We start from the raw sequence: 21,433 nt of genomic DNA, 5'->3' as shown, positions 1-21,433 counted from the left end.
GCGGCAGTGAAGGAAGCTATTTAAAGCTGAAATGTCGTCATCCATAGAGATTTGTGTGAGCTTACAGAATATTTGTTGGGATAAGTCGTATTTCAGTAATTCCAGGTGAAACAAGGGTTGAGAGAAGAAATATCCAACTTCTGTTTGAGAGAAATGAGTATTAATCAACTGCCTTATTGCAGTTAAACTTAAGGTAATAGTTACCTTTCTTTTTGAAACATAAATCATATGTATATATAGATTATTAATTTCCTACATACCGGTAACTTCATTATACAGTACACATTTCCCGTGTCCGTTGCCGTTGTAATTATTTTTTCATTAATTAATGCTAGTCTTGTTTTAATATTTAACAGATTGATTTCAACAAGAATGCTCAGCTAGGCCGAGTGTGAATGCAAAGCAGGCCTTTCCAATGCTGTAAGCACATTGCTGCGCTTTGCATTTATATTAATACAGAAAGAGATTCTTCCAAGACGGCTTTCCTGCAACAATGGGAAAAACCTAAGAATGTTGCCGTGGAATATTCTAAAGGTGAACATTTATGAGAAATGTTCAAAGACAGATTAAATAAGCGGTCAGTTTGTAGCGAATTGGAAAGTGAAGGATTTGAAACATTCAGCAAAACTGAAATATATGAGAAAAATTAAAATTATAGACTGTGCATTTACAAGGATTTTGAAGGCCAATTCCACTGTCGCAAGCTATCGTGGATGATGCTGTAGAACAGAGTGAAACAAGACTTTTACTTCAGTGTCTTCAGCAATTATACCTTCAAAACGTTAATAAATTGGTTAGATGCCATGGAATAAATTACTTGCCAAATGGCAAGATATCAATAGTGCCAAACAATTATGAGTGCATGTTGCCAAGTGATGTCCTGAATCTTTATTATGACAACGTAAAAGTCACAAAATCGTAGGCGTATGCTATTGCGATTGAGATTAGGGCTCAGCCTAAAAATTCTCTTCCTCAGCTCCTTATTTCTAAAGACATAAACAGTCCTGCAGTGAGATAAGGCAGAGATAATGAGCAGAGGGCATTTCACCAGTTCTGTTTATTGTCCCAATGTTGCGCGTCACAGCTGGGTTTGTTAATAAAAGAAGAGCAACCCTATTAATAGTAGCCCAGATGGGATAGTGCTAGGTCAGGACTGACTCTCTCTTTTGGAGATTAAGTGCTCTTACTCGTGTTGGGAAAAGCCTGTAATTGATGAGAACATGTGTAATGTTCCATATTTGTATATTGATATTGATGGTGACATTGAGTTAAAGAAAACTCATGTGTATTACACCCAGGTACAGGCATCATTGTATATTTTGAACCTCAACTCCTGTGACTTTTTTTGTATATTCTCCACAAAAAAGTGTGAAAGTGGGTGTCTCCAGAAAGGAATTCCTTTCAAATATTATTCTTACAGTAAAGAGGTTTTATTTTGAACATTACCTTCCGCTAATTTTCAAGCGTTATACATAGTGTTACATAGATTTTACCACTATTCAGACATTTCAAACATGATATAATTTCTACTCGAGTTAGAAGTAAAACATTAAAAAACAGTGAACTAAATGGATGTAATCGTGTACAATTCAATAATTATACAATCACGTTTAAGTTTAGGCCCTGCTTTAATGACCGGAGGACTGAAGTTCACTAAGACACTTATGAGATGAACAATCTTGTCTAAATGAGTACCGAATGTGTTGCTTATTGTTTGGGAATACGAAGAACTTCGTCCCAGGCGGACAATTTCTATAGGAATAGTTACATCCAACCACAGAACAATTAGTTCTACTCTTTGTAGAACTTTCCTCCATCTCTAACTTGATTTCGTATCTCAACAAAGGCACCGTGATAATCGCGTTGCTTCACTTCACCGACGAGAGCAAGTCACATGAACTATTCGAGCAACTTGCCGCCAGAGTGCAGCAACATCCATGCGCACGAGGTCTATACATCGCTAGACGCTGAAGTTGGCCGAATCCAGCAAGCAAGACGTGCGTGTAGCGGCAGCCAGTTATATCTGATGCTGAATGAAAGTAACAGTTTCATAGTAAGCAAGAATATTTTCCTGATGTATCGACGTATTGTAGAGACTCGTGTATTGTGTGCATTGCTGGCAAATTTACAAACGAGTTCCCTTCGATATTATGATGCCAATTTTAAGTTAATGGTTATTAAACCTGCTGAAATAAAGCACAATTGTACAGCTGCAAAAAAATACGGCATAATTAAATTCAATGTTCGGCATCTACAAATAGTCTAAAAATGCGTAGTGTATAAGAAAGACATTCGTATGATATTACAGAGTTTTAAGCCCGATTAAAATATTTTGAAGGAAAAAGTGCGGGTAGTCTCAGATTTGGAGAAATACGATAACATAGTTTTTTAGAATGAAATTAAACACACACTTTCACGTCGTATCGGATTTCAAAAAACAACAAACAATTAAACCGTAGTGTGATATTATCCACGAAAACGCAAGTTTTGAACAAATTGATTGCCGCTTCATACTGATTTTAATGTGTGTAGGGGTTTTCCCGACTTTTACAAAAAATCGGATGTAATGATAATTCTCTGTAGCAAGTAAATTTTTCGCCAATATGAATTCTTGCTATAACGGACTTCTACTGTATGTAAATAGTACTAAGCAAGAGATATAAATGTATAATTTCCAACTGCTCGTTCATTCTGTGTATAGATTGTCAGCTAATCATTCATTCATTCCATTATTCCTGTGCTTGCATACTTCCTTTCACTCCACCAATCATTCACTCATTCACCCACACACTCAGACACATGAAGCAGTTCCAATGAACTATATTTTCTTTATTTACATTTGAAAGTATGGAAGAGGCAAAGTTCTTGACATCCCCTGACAGCAAGTTCCATAGCTTTGCGGAACGCCAATAGAAATCCTTCTGAAAGGCAGAGGTACAGGCGAAATGTGGACAAACGGTAACTCCTTTGCCTCTCTGAGCTGAGTGATAACCAAGAGATAGACATTGGAAAGGAGCAATTTCTATAGAGATAGAGATTTCTGGAGAAAGATCAGGTCAGTTCTTTTGGCTATTGATTTAATGGAAGGTAACCTTATTGGATGGGAGGAGAAGTGACTGTTAATTAGCCTTTCGGCGCAACTCTCTACTCTCTGCAGCTTACTCATGTTTTCTGCTGTTGTGGGATCCCTGGAAGGTAGACCAAAGAGCAGTATGGGCTGAACCATGCAAAGGTAAGCTGAACTTATTGCTCATGGACTGAACCCCCTGTTTATATACATACCTGCCAACTTTACAAAATGAAAAATCAGGAGATTTTGGTATGAAAATCAGGAAAAATCAGGAGATACAATTGGTCAAAACTGCATATTCTACATGTCTTGCGCAATACAGTACTATGATACCGGTCTATTTATAACACTTATTGTCTCAAAGCCCGACTGTTGCTATACGAGGCTACAAGGCTATGATCGGTCTCTGATAAGCCTACCGAAAATAGTATGAAGTCATGCTCCGCATGTGTGAATCAACCATGCACTTAGATGCCATTACTTAGCAAATGCATAGATTAATATACTGCATCAAGTGCCCACGTGATTATGCGAAGCACAATGCTATTTGGATCAAATAGCTAGTTGATGTACCCGTGCTTCGCTACAGACTTCTCAGAAAGACTGTCCTTATAGTTTTTCCCGAATGAAGTCAACATAGGTCATTACAATGACGCTAGTATGAATGTCATGATTAAAAGCAATGCTATGATATGAAATATTCATTACAATGAAAAACAGCACATTTTCCCACTTTTAGCGAAAAGTACTACGGTGATAAATATCATTCTTGATCCGTATTGATGATGCTTTTGTATTGATTAGGTGGTAAATTCAATAAATTAACTTATTGATATTATTCCATTCAAGTACTACGGTGTCGATCTAACAGTTCAAAGTTTCAGAGCTAGAATGACCAGGCTGCAGACAGCCGCGAACACTCCTGTGTAATTATTCCGTTTAAGTGTGCTTTCCAATCACTGCCCCAAAGTAGGGATCGAATAGCTGGAATTCTACCATGATCCAGTGTGTTACGTATCAGTAGTAGCGATTTATTCCCCGATGCGCGTCGTTACATACCAATTTTCATTAAATTCTCTTTAGCCGTTTTCTCATGATGAGCGTGTACATACACACATACATACGTACATACATGCATACAGACAGACAGTCAGAAATTACGGAAAATTAAAATGCGCATTTCCCCTTGTTACTATGGTTACGACCGGTACGGAGATACTGTTCTTTTTAAATTCTGAGCAATGTAGAGACAATACTCTTATTTTATTTACAATGAGATTAGTCAGAATTGTCTCTAGATGGCTCCTAAAATCTCTAGAAAAGTCACTAGTTGTTTTCATTGAAATTCTGTCACTAAATTACTAAGTAAGACTCAATATCTAGCAACTAGTCTCCAGAATTGACCAAAGAGAATGAAATCAACTATAATGATGTGAACGAACATGAACATAGCACGCAAGAACGAGAGATGGATAAACGATATATGCGTCGTGATATACAGGTTTCAATAAATATCGCATTCGCGCAATTTCTCGCATTAATATACGTCGATGTTTCGTTTGAAAGTGGCCAATGAGTGAAGCCCGGCCACTGGCGAAAAAAAGCTGAAATTGCGGGATTTGAAAACAAATGTTTTCAGTTCATCGAAAAATAGGCTGAAATCGGGAGGCGGGAAGAACTGTCGAAAATCGGGAGTCTCCTGCCTAAATCGGGAAAGTTGGCAGGTATTTGTTTATCCCAGTTTTCCCAGCCTATTCCTCCTTCCATCTGCATTGACCTGTCATTATGTCCATCCATTATGTACGTTCCTGTCTTTCCATCTTTTAAGTGTATTTGTATACTACATTATTCCTAGTCCAGTATAGGTATTTTCTCCTTAATGATTTAAAAGACAAAAAATAATGAGAGAATAAACTTACCTTCGGCCATTTGATAGGGTTCTGGTAGCTCTGTGCCAGCAACTGTGCAACCGTTGGTTCACTGTAATCTATAGGAAGATTACTGGTGTTGGGTTGTCTACCCCCCAAAACAAATGTGTCAATCTCAGCCAGTCTAGATAATGGATGAATCACTTCCAAATTAGGAAACATTGCCTTTAATTCTGCAGTTTGAGATTTCTTTTTTGGATCTCCTTCAGTTTCTGCCTTCATTTCACCCTGATTTTCGACAATATCAGTTGCAATTTCTTCCTCACAAAGACCAGTGTCCCTGGTATCTTCATCAGGTTTACTCTTCAATTCTTCAGTTGAAACGGCATCTTCATTCTTCTGTTCACTATTCTCACCTCTGGAGATGCTTTCTTCCTTCGTTAAAGAGGAACAAACACTATTATCAGCGTGAGGTACTTCATTCAGAATATTATTACAAACATCATCTTTCTTATTCTTATTAACATCTACATCACCTTCATCCTTTGCATCACAACATTCTCCTATCTCCATTGCTTCTTCCTGTGAACATGCTTCAACTGGTGTATTTTCACTGTCACGTTCCTCTTTTATTCCTCCTCTTATCAAGCAGTCTTCTTGTTCATTTCTTTCTTCTATATTCTGCCTGGTAACATCTTTTTCTACAATTACAGGCTCACTTCCACTTTTAGGTAATTTTTCCTCATCTTGCAGGGTTTTCAGTTCGATACAATCCATATTTCTTTCATTCTTTACCTCAGACTTAGCTTCTGTTTCTTTGGAGGATGTCATCACAGCATCAGAAATGTCCGACACTTCAGTCTTGATGTTGTTTGCAACAAGAGTAAATTCTACTTCATTCTTTTCTTCCTTTACAATGGCCTCTGTGTTATCTCTAACAATATCCTTATCTACATTACTCTTTGGCTCTTTCTTAACACCGATTTTCTCAATTTTTAAAGTACCCTCACCCTTTTCCAATTTCACAATAATCTCATTTTTGTCCATTCTGAGAATATCTTCAGGACGCTCAAACTTTATTTCTTCTTCTAGTTTCATAGCTTCTTTCTGTGGATGTATTGGCTGGTCAAGAGCCAAATGCTTCTTCAAAACATCAATGAAGGACAATTCTGGATCATTCAAAATGAAGTATTCAGTTCTCCCCAAACCATGCCTAAAATTAAAAAGACAAAGAAAATTATACATGACAATTACAATACAGTAACAAATATTCACTAGAGATAAAACCAAAAGCTACATTATCCTTAAGACTGTTACATCTGGAACTGAATGCTAGCTGTTAAGAAACATGAAATTTTCCAAAAAAAAAAAAAAAAAAAAAAAAAATTACGAAGGCCACCCAATAAATAAGATTCCCTGTTTTTTTCTCTGCAAACCACATGTTTTAAAATTAAGTTGGTACTGTAGGAACTTTCATTGGGGTAGGTTGGCTGCACTTGACCTTCAACAGCACGTGCTTGCTCCGTGTTCGCCAGTACGGCGCCATCTGCCATGGAGCTACCACTTGAAAGCATGTCCGCTTGTGAACTCCGTTCTGTTATTCACTTTCTCACGGCAAAAAATGAAACAGCTATCAATATTCATCGCCATTTAGTGAGTGCTTATGGTGAAGGATTCATGAGCATCCAAATGGTTCGCCACTGGCGTTCATGGTTCCTGGAAGGACGGCAAAATGTGCATGATGAAGAGTGCAGCGGCAGGACCATTACTGCTACAAGCAATGCAGCCATTGTTGCAGTTCGGAATGTGGTGGACGCAGATCAACGTGTCAGCATTGTTGAGATAATGAATCGACTGCCTACTGGTATGGAAATTGGACGCTCCTGTCAGATGTCTTGCAGTATCAAAAAGTCTGTGCAAGATGGGTCCCACGTTTGCTTACTGATGCTCACAAGCAGCAACGGATCGAGGCGGCCTGAGTTTTCCTGCAAATGCTTAAAACACAGGGAGATCAACAGTTTTCCTGCACTGTCACTGGAGATGAAAGCTGGCTGCATCAATCAACACCAGGAACAAAACCACAAAGCATGGTATGAAAGAAACCTGACGAACCTGCACCGAAAAAGGATAAGCTTTGGTGGGCAAAGTTATGGCTACTGTCTTTTGGGACTGTAATGGTGTTCTGCTGGTTGACTACCTGCCCCGATGCACTATGGTCACAGCTGAGAGGTACTGCACGGTCGTTATGAAGCTTAGAGCTGCAATCAAACAAAAACGTCCTGGCATTCTGTCTCGGAAAGTGTGGTTCTTTCATGACAATGCGCGCCGCCATTCAGCTCAAAGGACTCTGGATTTGGTGCAGAACTTCAAATGGGACCTTTTCCCCCAGTATTGTATGAATTGTAGAATGAAAATAAAATATTTCACAAGTGTAAATAACCCACTTGTCATTTTTGCACAATAGGGAAACTTATTTATCAGATAGGCCTTGTATTGTATACAAATAACATTAAGATCCAACGATATAAAACCATAACTCTCCTGTAAACAACTTACGCTTGTGAAACCCATGAGAAACCCTGTTCCAAACTATAAACAAAAGAACTGATCAGCTCCCTTAAACTGAAAAAATTAAGAGCAATCAGAACATGCATAAATAAAAAAACACCAGGTCGAAGGAGTCTGGAGAATCCTTCCTAATGAAACTGTCCATTGAGAGATTGACTCAATCACCAGCACAATGAAGATGAAAGGAATAAAATTTAATATTTCATTCACATCTTGAAACTACTAGGAAATCAGCGTTTATGACAACTAGTGATGAGAAATCTTGGAAAGAAGACAGGAGGGCAATACAGTAGATCCACAAAATTACACAAGATCGCAAAGCAGTTTGACTCAAGACAGCAGATGCAGAGAAGAAAAATTAAATAAACACCCTTTCCAAATTTTCAGCAGAAATGCAATACAGAAGGGCTATAGTGATTTCAGACAAATTGAGAAAATTATGATCAGAATGAATGAAAGTACTGGGCAAATCACAAAATCCAAACAGAAAGTAAAGTTGTAATGACTCAAGTCATCCAATGTGGCTAGTAAAGTTAATAATAATAATATTAATAATAATAATAATATGGAATTAAAGTTAATGTTACAGTAAGATTCAATTAAGTGATAATTCATATTTAAACACAAGTCATGTCAGGTGTTGCGAATGTAGAAATTAATAGGTCATCAGTCAATGCAATCCAACCTTCTTTATCCCTTAAAAGTCATGAATAAAAATAAAGCCTAGGATTCAGATATAACTTTGTAAATAAATTTTGAGTATCCTGTATACATGGAAAGAATCTGATTGTAGTTAGAAATATTTTTCAGTGTTATTTATTTGAAATGTGGTTCTTAATCTGACCTCTTGTTCATCATGGTGAGCCAGGTTATTCCAGCGTTGTCAGTGCTCTTGTTCTTTTATTGTGGATTGTTGTTTACATCTTAACACAAAGATTGGTGACAGAATTAATCCAGTTAGAAAATGAATTAAGTTGAACTGAATAAGATCGATCAATTTTCTAAAAATGAGGAAGTACCAGCAAAGAAAATTACTACAATGTAAAATGTAAATAACGTTTTGTAAGTCTTATTTAAAGCCACAGCAGACACTAAATATTCATATAATAACTTTCCCAGGATATTTATGAATAGAATAATAATGCAGCTGGTAGTATGTTTAAAGATGCCACAATGATCATTTATAGATATTATTTGGATAGATCAATTATCCAGGGATAGGAAAGAGTTAATCCATTTATTTAATTCTACACAGCCAGAAAATAACGGTAATTTTTATTATTTATTCTTTTGCAGAATATTCCAGATACGTTATCACAAAAATCAAGCAATGTGAATTTATAAAACAAATTTATTTTTTAAATAGTAAATTCATGAGTCATTCAGGCAACGAGCAAGAGAATATTTTTGTTAAATTTTGATTTTATATGTGCATATCTTAAAATGTCAAGCCTGTTTTTAAATTGTTTTCCTTTGTATTGTCGTCAACCCTTGTCCTTTAAATGCCTCTAAAAATGGGACAAAAAACAAACGAACGGTCCACCTTGGGATCTCTCATATGCTCGCTGAGTTTGGCAGGGTAAATACGGGGCAATACACAGAAATTATAAAAAAGAAAAAAAAAAAGTTCCCAGGTGGTTTATGGAGAGAATGGGTATTAGTCATGAAGACATCAAAAACAGGAACCACCGGGCGAGTTGGCCGTGCGCGTAGAGGCGCGTGGCTGTGAGCTTGCATCCGGGAGATAGTAGGTTTGAATCCCACTATCGGCAGCCCTGAAGATGGTTTTCCGTGGTTTCCCATTTTCACACCAGGCAAATGCTGGGGCTGTACCTTAATTAAGGCCACGGCCGCTTCCTTCTAACTCCTAGGCCTTTCCTATCCGATCGTCGCCATAAGACCTATCTGTGTCGGTGCGACGTAAAGCCGCTAGCAAAAAAAAAAAAAACACCCAGGAACCACTTTCGACAAGCAGTTTCAGACTCCAGTGGCTTCCGAGAAAGAGAAATCTTCAAAAGTGACTTTTTTCGGAAGGAAGCAGATAAGCCAATGAAGCTATATTGGCAGAACATCAAAGCCAGGGGAGGGGAAATATGATCCAGGATACCGTAGTTGTTACTCTGTGGTCCATAGTGGCCAAAATCGAACAGAATAATAATTATAATTACACTGGCCTGTAGAAACTATGGTACAAACTAAAATAGGCCAGGTTATGCTGGATTCAAAAATGAATTTTGTTTTGCTGTATCACATCTAATTAAATGGCAATTGTACAAAACTTAATTTTTTCATTACATAAAACTTTAATACTTAGTAATGATTGAATTACGCATACAGAGTAGAGAGATAAAAATAAAACATACAAACTGCACAAGTTACCAAGCTAAGAAAATGATATATACACTGAAATCTTACTTGCACTTACTCTGTCACATTCTGCTGTTTCCTGTAGAATTTACGTATTTTTGATGTTTGTGAGTACTCCGTGGAAGGGTTGCCATGAGCAATCAATCAAAAGTAATTATATTCCCAATGTCCTTGGTAGCACAGTTCTGCATCTTTGAGATCCTGGTGGAACCTTTCAACCTTGTTTTTAACTAACGGCTCCTAAGTTTGGAGGAAGTAGTCACAGATGTGACACTAACGAATGAAGCTTTAGGCTCATATTACAACCGACTTGTTTAAAACTGTCCAACATAATTCTTACAATTTCTTTGTATAGAAGGTCCTAGATGTTACCAGGAAATTTTGTCCATCACCAGTTTATGAATCTTTGGTCCGTCAAGTACTCTGCCTTTCATGTGGAATTTGAAGCATGGACTATTTTTGTCTAATGCCTTAACATATTGTTTCATCACACCCAATTTGATGTGAAAGGATTGAAGTAAACTTTCTCATGGTCAACAAGACTTACATTCAAGACATTTTTGGGCCCTGGTTGAAGTTGCTCCCGTTCATGCCAATGTACAGTATCTCAATGTTTATTTTGTACCCTGCTATCCCATTTGCATAAGAAACAGGGAAATATTGTGTAGTCTATTTTTTGTCTCAGCAGCAATCCAATGGCCTTCACATCACAGCAAATTTGCCACACATACTCGTAATATTTAATTCCTTCAAGCACCAACTTTAATGTCTCATATGTTTTGGACAGCTCTGTGGAATATGCAAGTGCTATGGAATGTAGCTGTTATGAAGCAAAACAGCCTTAAGACTTCTTTTGGAAGAGACAAAGAAAAGTGCCACTTGCTAGGATAATATCCATTCTCTCCCAACTGATGCAGAAGATTAAAAAAAATTTGTAGGCCTGCAAAATACAAGCTGATGATCTTGTGTGGCTCGAAATCCATTTCTTCAGCATCCAATTGCAAGGAACTGCTTTCATTTTCATCACTTAAATTACCAGGTGGAGAAGGTACTGCTAATATTACAAGTAATGAACTTCATTCCGGTTCCATACTGATTAAATATCTAAGATAAAATTCTAAATTAATTTAATTGTATGAAGTCCACCTGTTCAATACATGTTTGCTATTTGATAAATAGCCTGTCTATAAAGCTACATAGGACAAATTTGGACCTATTATCAGCTAAAATAACACAAAGATGAAAGACATATACAAAAGCAGTGATAAATAAAAGAAACTTGAGATAATATACAATCAACAAATGCAATGAAAATCTATGTTTAAACTGTACACAGCTCCAATCTTGACGAATTTAGTTGTAACAGGTGTGCGTCTAACCATGGTTGGTTGGAGGGAAAAACTTAAAATTGTTAAGACTTAAATGTTGTTCTATTTGCCCTGCTTCCGGAAACGGAATGAAGTTTTAAACATCCGTCACATTTCTTCATGGAGAATCAAGTATTTCCATGATCTAAAAGTGGAAACAAAAAGCCGAGTGTAAGAATGAAAAAATGAAACAGAAGTAAAAGATAATATGAAGAGACGCAAAATATTACTCTTTCCTCCAGCCCTGTGCTTGTATAGATCAGGCTGGGTCGGTGTTGACCTCCACACTGACTGGTGACCGTTCTGATGTTGCGTTGGGTGGGGGAAACAGCAGGTGAGGGGAGGGAGAGCAATTGGAAGGCTGGGAGGATGGACCAGTAATGCATTTTGCGACAGACTTGATTGAGCTTTGCTTCAGATCTTTCTCAATTATTGTATCAACCAGGATGTTTGTTTTTTCTTGGATTTCGTTAAGATTATGGATGGGATTGGATTTTTGACTGAGGTTTATATAAATATATTCTAAAATATTTAATAAAGATCCCTTTTTGGTTATATGTAGGATATGTAGATCTTTATATATGGTAGAGAATGAGCGATTGTGATCTTTCATGTGTTCACTCATAACGGAAAATCTTCTGTATTTAGCTGCATTAAAATGTTCTTTGTACAGGATTTGAAAGTTCCACCCAGTCTGTCCGATACAACTGGCGTTGCATTGGTTGCATGTCAACCTGTAGCCTGATTGCAAATGTTCGTCGGATTTGCTAAGTGTGTTTGGTATAGAAAAGTAGTGTTGTTAGTTCTAAACGCAACAATGCGGTTCTGTTTTGTAAAAATGTTTGAGATTTTGTATAGGTTACTGATGCTGAAACTGAAGGTGACAAAATCACTAGTCTCTTTCTCTTGTTTTCTAAGTGTTCATCTTATTGAGAATTCTGCAACACAATCAAAAGTCAACACATTGCGTATAAGAAGAGAAATTAAGTTTCTTTATAAAAGGAAATCTTGTTTCAATGCAAAACTGTATGACGATCATTTAGCAGCTCCTCTTTCCTTAGCCTCATTGGGATGGGATTCTTTTCAAAAACATTTTAATCTAAGACTATTTCAGATCATTAAAAAAAGACACTTTGAATAAAAAGCTAAGAAATTTGAAAGCCAACAATTCGGCATCCCTTTCAAAGAACGTTCATACTCTCCAACATAAACAATAAGTCAACCACGAATTGATTCACAAGTTATGAATCTCTCCAATTTAGATTTAAATGAAATCCTCAGCAAGGAAAAAAAAAAAACTGGGTCAACTTTCCTAACACAAACAAACATAATGAACACAGTACTGCAATCGGAATTGGCCATCAGCAAATTACCCTATGTGAAAGAAGATGAAATTAGATGTGAAACAAAGAAAAAACACAGAATTTATTCACAGAAAACCATGTTAAAAAAACTCAGAATCCCAACTAAACACATCTCATAATTGAAAGAAAAAAATAAAAATAAATAATGACATAATAGTTACAAAGGCAGATAAGGGAAAAACAATGGTTCTAATGAACAAGAATGATTAAGTCAGTAAACGAGAACTTTTCCTTTCGGATAAGAGTTTCACCGTCATAACTAAAGATCCCACCAATAAAATTCAAAAGAAGGCTTAAAGGAATTTTAAATAATATTTTAACCCTTTTCAACGTACATACATTATCATTATAGACTATTAAGCCTTTCAGTGTTCAGTCTGCAAGCCTCTGTGAATTTACTAAACGTCGTCACAAACCTCTATTTGCAACTAGCGCTGTGGCCTCATTTAGTTCTATACCACTTATCTTTAAATCGTTAGAAACTGAGTCTAACAATCATCGTCTTGGTCTCCCTCTACTTCTCTTACCCTCTATAAGAGTGACCATTATTCTCCCAGGTGATCTATTCTCCTCCATTCGCGTCACATGACCCCTCCACCAAAGCCAGTTTATGCGCACAGCTTCATCTATCGAGTTCATTCCAAAATTAGCCTTTATCTCCTCATTCCGAGTACCCCACTGCCATTGTTCCCACCTGTTTGTACCAGCAATCATTCTCGCTACTTTCACTTCAAACTTACGAATAACATATCCTGAGTCCACCCAGCTTTCGTTCCCATAAAGCACAGCTGGTCTGAAAACAGACCGATGTAAAGATAGTTTCGTCTGGGAGCTGACTTCCTTCTTACAGAATACTGTTGATCGCAACTGCAAGCTCACTGCATTAGCTTTACTACACCTTAATTCAATCTCACTCACTATGTTACCATGCTGGGAGAACACACAACCTAAATACTCGAAATTATCGACCTGTTCTAGCTTTGTATCGCCGATCTGACATTCAATTCCGTCGAATTAGACTGCAGGCTTTTGGCGCAATCTGCCATTAAGACCAAGTCGTCAGCATAGGCCAGACTGCTTACTACATTTCCACCTATCTGAATCCCTCGCTGCCATTTTATACCTTTCAGCAGATGATCCATGTAAACTACGAACAGCAAAGGTGAAAGGTTACAGCCCTGTCTAACCCCTGTAAATACCCTGAACCAAGAACTCATTCTACCATCAATTCTCACTGAAGCACAATTGTCAACATAAATGCCTTTGACTCATTTTAATAATATAACTTTAATTACATAGTCCCCCATATGGCGAACAACTTTTTCCGCGGTACCCTGTCATATGCTTTCTCTAGATCTACGAAACATAAACACAACTGCCCATTCCTCTTGTAGCATTTTTCAATTACCTGACGCATACTGAAAATCTGATCCTGACAGCCCCTCTGTGGTCTGAAACCACACTGGTTTTCATCCAACTTCCTCTCAACCACTAATCGCACCCTCCCTTCCAAGATGCCAGTGACTACTTTGCCTGGTATACTAATCAATGAGATACCTCGATAGTTGTTGCAATCCTATGCTAAAAAACATAATGAAAGAGCAAATGAAAAAACAAAGGAGAGCCTAGATGGAAACAAAATTAGCACAAATATACAATATTTACATCAATATGCAGAGCAAAAAACAACTTATTGCGAAAAAATTCAGTGAAACAGGTGTTAATTTAAAATAATAATTGAAACTAAAAACTGCGTTTTTTAATAGCATTTTTTCAACTTATATTATGTAAATTATTCCAACACCCCTAATTTTTTTCACTGAAGATGGCTCAAGCGAGCCGAAACATGTTTGAATTTGTTTGCTCTGTCTAATGACGGAATATATGATGTATTGAACAGGAGAATACTCTCATTTTTCGCCATTGTAAAGTGAAAACCGTCAATACGGAATGAATCTAATATCTTGTAATTTTCCCATCTTTACACAACGTTGTTCCTAGGCATTCCCTTGCTGTTTCTACTACAACATCCCTGTATGCCACCCATTCACTTTTTATATCCTGAACCTGCTTACTGTCTACTGTTCGAAACTTCTCACTAATCATATCCATGTACTTCTGTCTAATTTCCTCGTCCTGGAGATTTTCTACCCTTATTCGTTTGCAGGCAGATTTCACTTTCTCTACCCTAGGCCTAGAGATACTTAGTTCACTAGATGAGATAGTGGTCTGTTTCATCGAAAAATCCCTGGAAAACTTGTACATTCCTAACAGATTTTCTGAATTAGAAGTCTGGTACCCCTAGCCTCCCATGTGTAGCGGCGAATAGCCTTATGCTTGAAGAATGTATGCGTAACTGCTAAACCCATACTAGCACAGAAGTCCAGCAAACGCTTCCCATTCCCATTAGCTTCCATATCTTCCCCACATTTACCAATCACCCTTTTGTATCCTTAAGTTCTATTTCCAACTCTCGTTTGAAATCGCCCATTAGCACTATTCTATCCTTGCTGTTGACCCTGACCACGATGTCACTCGATGCTTCATAAAACTTGTCAACTTCATCCTTATCTGCAACCTCACATGGTGAATGCATTGAGACAAACCCTTTTCAATGAACAATAAATTTCCAAACCTTTTTTAATGAATCCCACTACTCACCACTGCTAGATCTCTCCCAAAGACACATGTTGCAATCCGGCCAAACTTATATTTTATAAGTAGTCCTACTTACAATGTTTCTCGTTTCATACTAAAATTCTTGGCTAAATATTTTATACATTTTCGAGTAGAACCTCTGTCAAAAAATTCCGTAGAATTCAGTAACATCACAAATAATAAACTTAAATCCAAATCACACTAAGCAATCGTTTGATATTACGAACATGTACACTACCATTCCCATAGCTGAAACCATTAACCTAGTTAAAGACAATTAAAATTGAAATAATTGATAAGGAGATTCCACCTATTCAATACCAAAGAATAAGAAATGTAGTGAATTACATTCTCATTTAATAATATTAGAAATGGTACCGGTTTCGACCCTAGTCCAGGTCATCATCAGCCGATTAAGAAATGGAAAACAATGCATAGGATCAGTAGAAGAGGCAATATGAAAAGGAAATGAACGGGGGTAGATGCTGTAAAACTTAAAAGAAGTAAAATACAAGTCATTCAAAAGAAAAACAGTGCGCAATTCTCTTAGCAGCAGCAAGGCACACGCAGCGCTAGGCAAAGTCCCACAATGATTACGAATAGCGGAGAACTGTTCAAAGCCAGTTATTTAAACACTATCAGGCATAAAGTCACATCACAATCGAACACATACAAAGGTTCATATTCGTGTAGGAGTTGAAGACGAGCAGATTCATTGAAGCAACTTGCCAGCTCCCGGTGATCAGCGCGACACATTCAATATCAGGCACTGTGGTTTCAAACGCCAAAGTAAAATGGAGAATAGCTTGACGATCCAGTTATTTTCCTTGGTTGTGGGAAAGTAAGTATAGAGATAAATATAATACAATTCAATATAATTGAGTAAGTAATTGTGCTCCTATAGAATATTTAGAACAGTTGACGTGAAAAAACAATTAGTTAAATAATTAAAGACAACCTGAACCAACATAACCTTTTAGGTAAAAACGAAATAGAAGAATTTTAAATATTCTGAAGTTTGCTCTCAATAATAATTATTATTTTACATTTAATAACAATTTACCTGCAGAAAGGACTCCCTATGAGATCCCCAATCTCTGAAATTTTGGCAGAAATTTATGTAAACAATTTGAAAAAAAAAAAAAAAACTCAACAATACATCAAGTATATTCCATTGGTCGAGATACGTAGATGATATTTCCACCATTATTGATCAACATATCACCGACAGAACAACCCTCCTTAATGAGCTAAATACTTGTGACCTCCGCATATAATGCACAGTTGAATCTGAAACAGACAGATCTTTAAATTTTCTAGATCTCAAAATTAGGAGAAGCAACAACCATGTAAAATTTGAAATCTTCAGAAAACCTACCGAAACAGCCAACATGATTAGACAAGATTCACTGTACCCTGGCTCTCACAAAAGACCTCCTTTTATAGTATGATATATACAGCCTTGAACATTCCTATGTCCAAGACAGCTTATAAGAAACAAATTAACACCATCCACACTTTTGCACGCGTTAATGTGTTCAATAGCAATTTCGTTGGCAGAATTCTCAATAAGAAAAAAATAAACACACCACACACCTTTTAAAAAAAGGAAGAAAATATTGAATAAGTCACCTTCACTTTCGACAGCAATAACCTATACCAAATCTCAAACATTGTTAAAAAACAGAACCTCAATGTTGCTTTTAGAACTAACAACACTACTGCTAAAATTTTCTATAACACAAACACACTTAACAAATCCAACAAACATTTGCAATCAGGGGTCTACAAGTTGAGGTGTAACCAGTGCGACACCAGTTATATTGGACAGACTGGGAGGAACTTTCAAATCCGCTACAAAGAACATTTTAATGCAGCTAAATACAGAATATTTTCCGCTATGAGAGAACACATGAAAGATCACAATCATTCAATGTCCACCAGACATAAAGATTTAGATATCTTACATATAACCAAAATGGACACTTTATTAAATATTTTAGAAAAATCCAATCTCATCCGTAATCTTAATGAAACCCAAGGAAACACGAACAGCCTGGTCGACACAATAACTGAAAAAGATCTGAAGCAAAGCTCAAATTAAGTCTGTAGTAACACGCATTACTGGTCGATCTTCCTATTCACTATCCCTCCCCTCACTCGCTGCTTCCCCCATCCAACACATCAGAATGGTCACCAGTCAGTGTGGAGGTCAACACTGACCCAACCTGATCTATACAAGCACAGGGCTGGAGGAAAGCAGAAGCGAGTAACATTCTGCGAATCTTCACATTATCTTTTATTTCTACTTCATTTTTACGTTTTCACACTCTGCTTTTCGTTTCCACTTTTAGATCCTGGCTATACTTGTATTCTCCATGAAGAAATGTAACGGATTTTTAAAACTTCACAACGTTTCCAGAAGCATGACAAATAGAACAACATTTAACAGTCTTTACAATTTTAAGTATTTTCCTCCAGCAACTAATAGTTGAATTAAATACGGTGAGACCCACATTTCTTACAACTAAATTCGTCTAAGACTGAAGCTATGTACTGAAACAGGAACCTCCCATGACTGAACTGGAGACTGCACGGCATGTATGATCAGTTTAAATTGAGCACACTGAGGACTGTGATGAAACGTTTCCTGCTAGCGAGCTCGTTGCAACTTGCTAAGGCACAACTGTGACTCATATCTGAGAGAATCTGGAAGCTTTTTTTATATCTCCACTTACTGATGGAATATCAACAAGGGGATAACAAGACCGTATAGCTGGCGAGAACAAATAGTTAGTGTTTAAGTTACAAATTGATAACCGTATTATTTGAAGAGGTATTGAGGTTTTAAAATATCATATAATATCAATGACATTTCCGCTCAGGGCCAAGCTCTGATATATAAGGCGAGCCTAAAATCTCAAACGACACAGTGACCGGTGATGGTCTGCTGCACGAGACTGTGGAGGCAATTATGTGACTTGACATAGTGCACAAGTGCCAAGTTCCGAACTTCGAACTCTGTACTGGTGAGGTACATCTAGAACTTCGACAGCGGTACAACTCTACATTCTACAGTTTTCCATCGTTTCTAAAGGAACTCATGTACAGCATTCGAACACTTTTTGTGTGGCTTACTTCTAAACACAAGTGTCATATGTTGGACATTATTAATTTATGCTATGTGCTATAGAACAGTCAATCAAACTTATTATTAAATGAAAAGCGCACAATGTGCAAAAACAGTTTTTGTACAGATGGTCAACTATGCTAATGCCATTCTTATTATTGAGGTTGTCCTCATTTTGCAGTTTTGTGCATGGTATCTTTCACACTGATCGTTGCACAGGTTACATATACAGTCTTCGTTCGGCTGGTGGAAGTTTTTGGTTCGGCACAATCTGTGGTGAAATCCATGAGTGGCGTAACGTGTAATTACGTGCCGTAGCTCGTAATTTGCTTGCTTCAATTCTTCCGTCATTATAGCGTCCGTGGAATAGAAGTCGGACCAAATAGCATTCCTTTTCTCGTTTAAAATTTGGCGTGCATTCTCGTAGGGCTTGGTGTTTGGTAAACAAAACTGTGTTTTGATGTCGTCAATGAAGTAACCAACCAGTTAGCATTTTGTTTATTGAAGTTATATGCATATTAGTTCACGCAATGGGACATAGACGAATCTTGGTACTAGATTAACAGTAGACTGTTTACCTAAATTTACGTAAGGGAACATTAGACCGAATCTCGCATCATCATGTATGAAGTAGAATGCATCGATTCTGCTTGGACTTATTGAACTACATTAAAACAGTTGGAATATAGCGCATTCAGTGTATAGCGAACGTTTGATCACCTTATTAAGCAGAACCTTCGTTCAAAATCACTCCGAACGTTATACTTGCTAATTAGGAATACACAGTGCTATATCATTCGAAGTGGTGTGTGCAATTTTTGATGCCACATGCATAATTCAACCACCAGTATCATCGTGTGAACTTCCATCGATGGAGGCGTGGCAGCTTTGGGGGATGCGTGGTGATGGTGTTCCTAGTCGCCAGTGGATATGGTTCTATGGACCTGTGAGAACACTGGCAAATGGAGCCAGCACTTCAAAACGGTGATATACATCTGTGTTATTAAAGAAGAGTATGAATTGTCTACAAGACACTTTAAATCTTCCAAGCAACCCTTCCTTATAGTGACTTTCAAACTCATAAGTTTCCAATTTATCAAATAACTTACAATTTTATAAAGCCCGTGTAGTATTAAGTCATACCAACGTAACTTGTGAATGAGTGGTCTGTTTTCAGACCAATCTTGCTTTACGGGAGAGAAAGCTTGGTGGACTCAAGATATCTTATTCATAAGTTTGAAGTAACAGACATGAAAGTAGCGAGAATGATTGCTGGTATGAACAGGCGGGGGAAAATGGCAGGAGGGTACTTGGAATGAGGAGATAAAGGCTAAGTTATGAATGAACTCTATGGTTGAAGCTGTATGCATAAACTGGCTTCGGTGGTGGGATCATGCGAGGCGAATGGAGGAGGATAGGATACCTAGGAGAATAATGGACACCAATATGGAGGTAAGAGAAGTAGAGGGAGACCTAGACAATGATTGTTAGACTGTTTCTAATAATTTAAAGACGAGAGGGTGATGTATCCACAATGATGCACCCAAATGCTGTCAACTTGTGTACACGGATTTATTTAAAATTATTTACAAATGAAATGCACATAACCTAAATCATTGCCGTCACAAGCAAAACACTTCACTCCGAGAACATCAACAAAGCTGCCATTTTAGCAATTGCCTATCACAGCACATGGAGGTTGTAACCTAAAAGCACAGTTGAAACAGTTGTCTACTGACTGCTTACATCGGCATGTCAGCCTAAACACAACACGTGTTCACCCGTGAAACTCCTACTAGACAATAACTTGTCCCTACCGTCAAGATCGCCTCGTTATATAGGTGCCTGGCCAGGCTTCTAGAAAGATACGTTACACAAAAAAAAAAAACCACCCAACAAAGAATGAGTTATCGACTATCGTGGACTTGCCTTCGACCAAGATCAACTAAGTTGGTCTTGCTTCGACCCACGCAAACAATCGATTGTACGAAAGTGGCATGATTACGAAGGTTAATATTTCAAATTTTTTGTCCGTGAAGTCGTAAAATGACACTGTCCATCCATAAAACCGTAAAATGCTGCAACTTTCGTAAATTTTACGGATAAACCGTAACAGTTGGCAGGTATGTAATACTAACTGGATGTAAACACTTCATAGCCATACATTACAAGTCATAATATTAATAATAATCATAATAGTAAAATAATAATTCAAGCGTGATACTTGCATTATTTACCCATGGGTGAGAAGAGAATATGGTTTTCAAGTTATATCCGTTTACTACACTTGTGTCAAGGTATAGAATTAAATGGGGCCACAGCACTGGTTGCAAATAGAGGATTGTGGCGACGTTTAGTAAATTCACAGAAGCTTGCCAACTGAATGCTGAAGGGCATAACAGTCTATAATGATAATGTATGGTGCTGTGAGCTCGCATCCGGGAGATAGTGGGTTCGAACCCCACTGTCGGCAGCCCTGAAGACGGTTTTCCGTGGTTTCCCCATTTTTACACCAGGCAAACGCTGTGGCTGTACCTTAATTAAGGCCACAGCTGCTTCCTTTCCATTCCTAGGCGTTCCCTGTACCATCGTCGCCATATGACCTATCTGTGTCTGTGCGACGTGTACAACTAATAGAAGAAAAAAAATAATACCGTATTTCACGGCATAATCGTCGCATCCTTTATTTTCAATACAAAAATCGGACTTTAAACCTTTAATTACATAATCGTCGCACGTCCAAATTTTGTTCACTAATCTGGTTAAAAGGTAAATGGAACTGCAACGTAAGTTGCACATGAATGCGCAATTTAAATACGTGTATGGTTTATGGGCAATTTGGCAACACAGTCACGTTTGCGACATGTTGCACAACGTATAAATAAATAATACCGGTATATGTACGACACATGGCTTACCGGTAGACTATCGGCAGTTTGACAACGTGGTCGCGAGACAGTGTACTATTTATTCACCACCTACATATTATGTTTACCGGTAGGCTATCGGCAGTTTGACAACGTGGTCGCGAGACAGTGTAC

General features: G+C 37.5%; 1 protein-coding gene across 5 annotated transcripts in view; it reads right to left on the bottom strand.

The window, feature by feature from the left end:
• LOC136877494 (chromodomain-helicase-DNA-binding protein 6) overlaps positions 1–21,433 on the bottom strand; it is a 703,291-nt gene that overhangs the window by 104,648 nt on the left and 577,210 nt on the right. For all 5 annotated transcript variants that reach the window (XM_067151592.2, XM_067151593.2, XM_067151595.2 and 2 more), the window contains one exon: positions 4,990–6,151. In XM_067151592.2, coding sequence (XP_067007693.2) covers positions 4,990–6,151 — 1,162 coding nt within the window. The remainder of the gene's footprint in view (positions 1–4,989; positions 6,152–21,433) is intronic.

Source organism: Anabrus simplex, chromosome 7 (assembly GCF_040414725.1).
Source record: "Anabrus simplex isolate iqAnaSimp1 chromosome 7, ASM4041472v1, whole genome shotgun sequence".
Lineage (NCBI taxonomy): Eukaryota > Metazoa > Arthropoda > Insecta > Orthoptera > Tettigoniidae > Anabrus > Anabrus simplex.
Note: the sequence above shows the minus strand (reverse complement) of the source record. Positions and strands in the feature narration are given on the sequence as shown.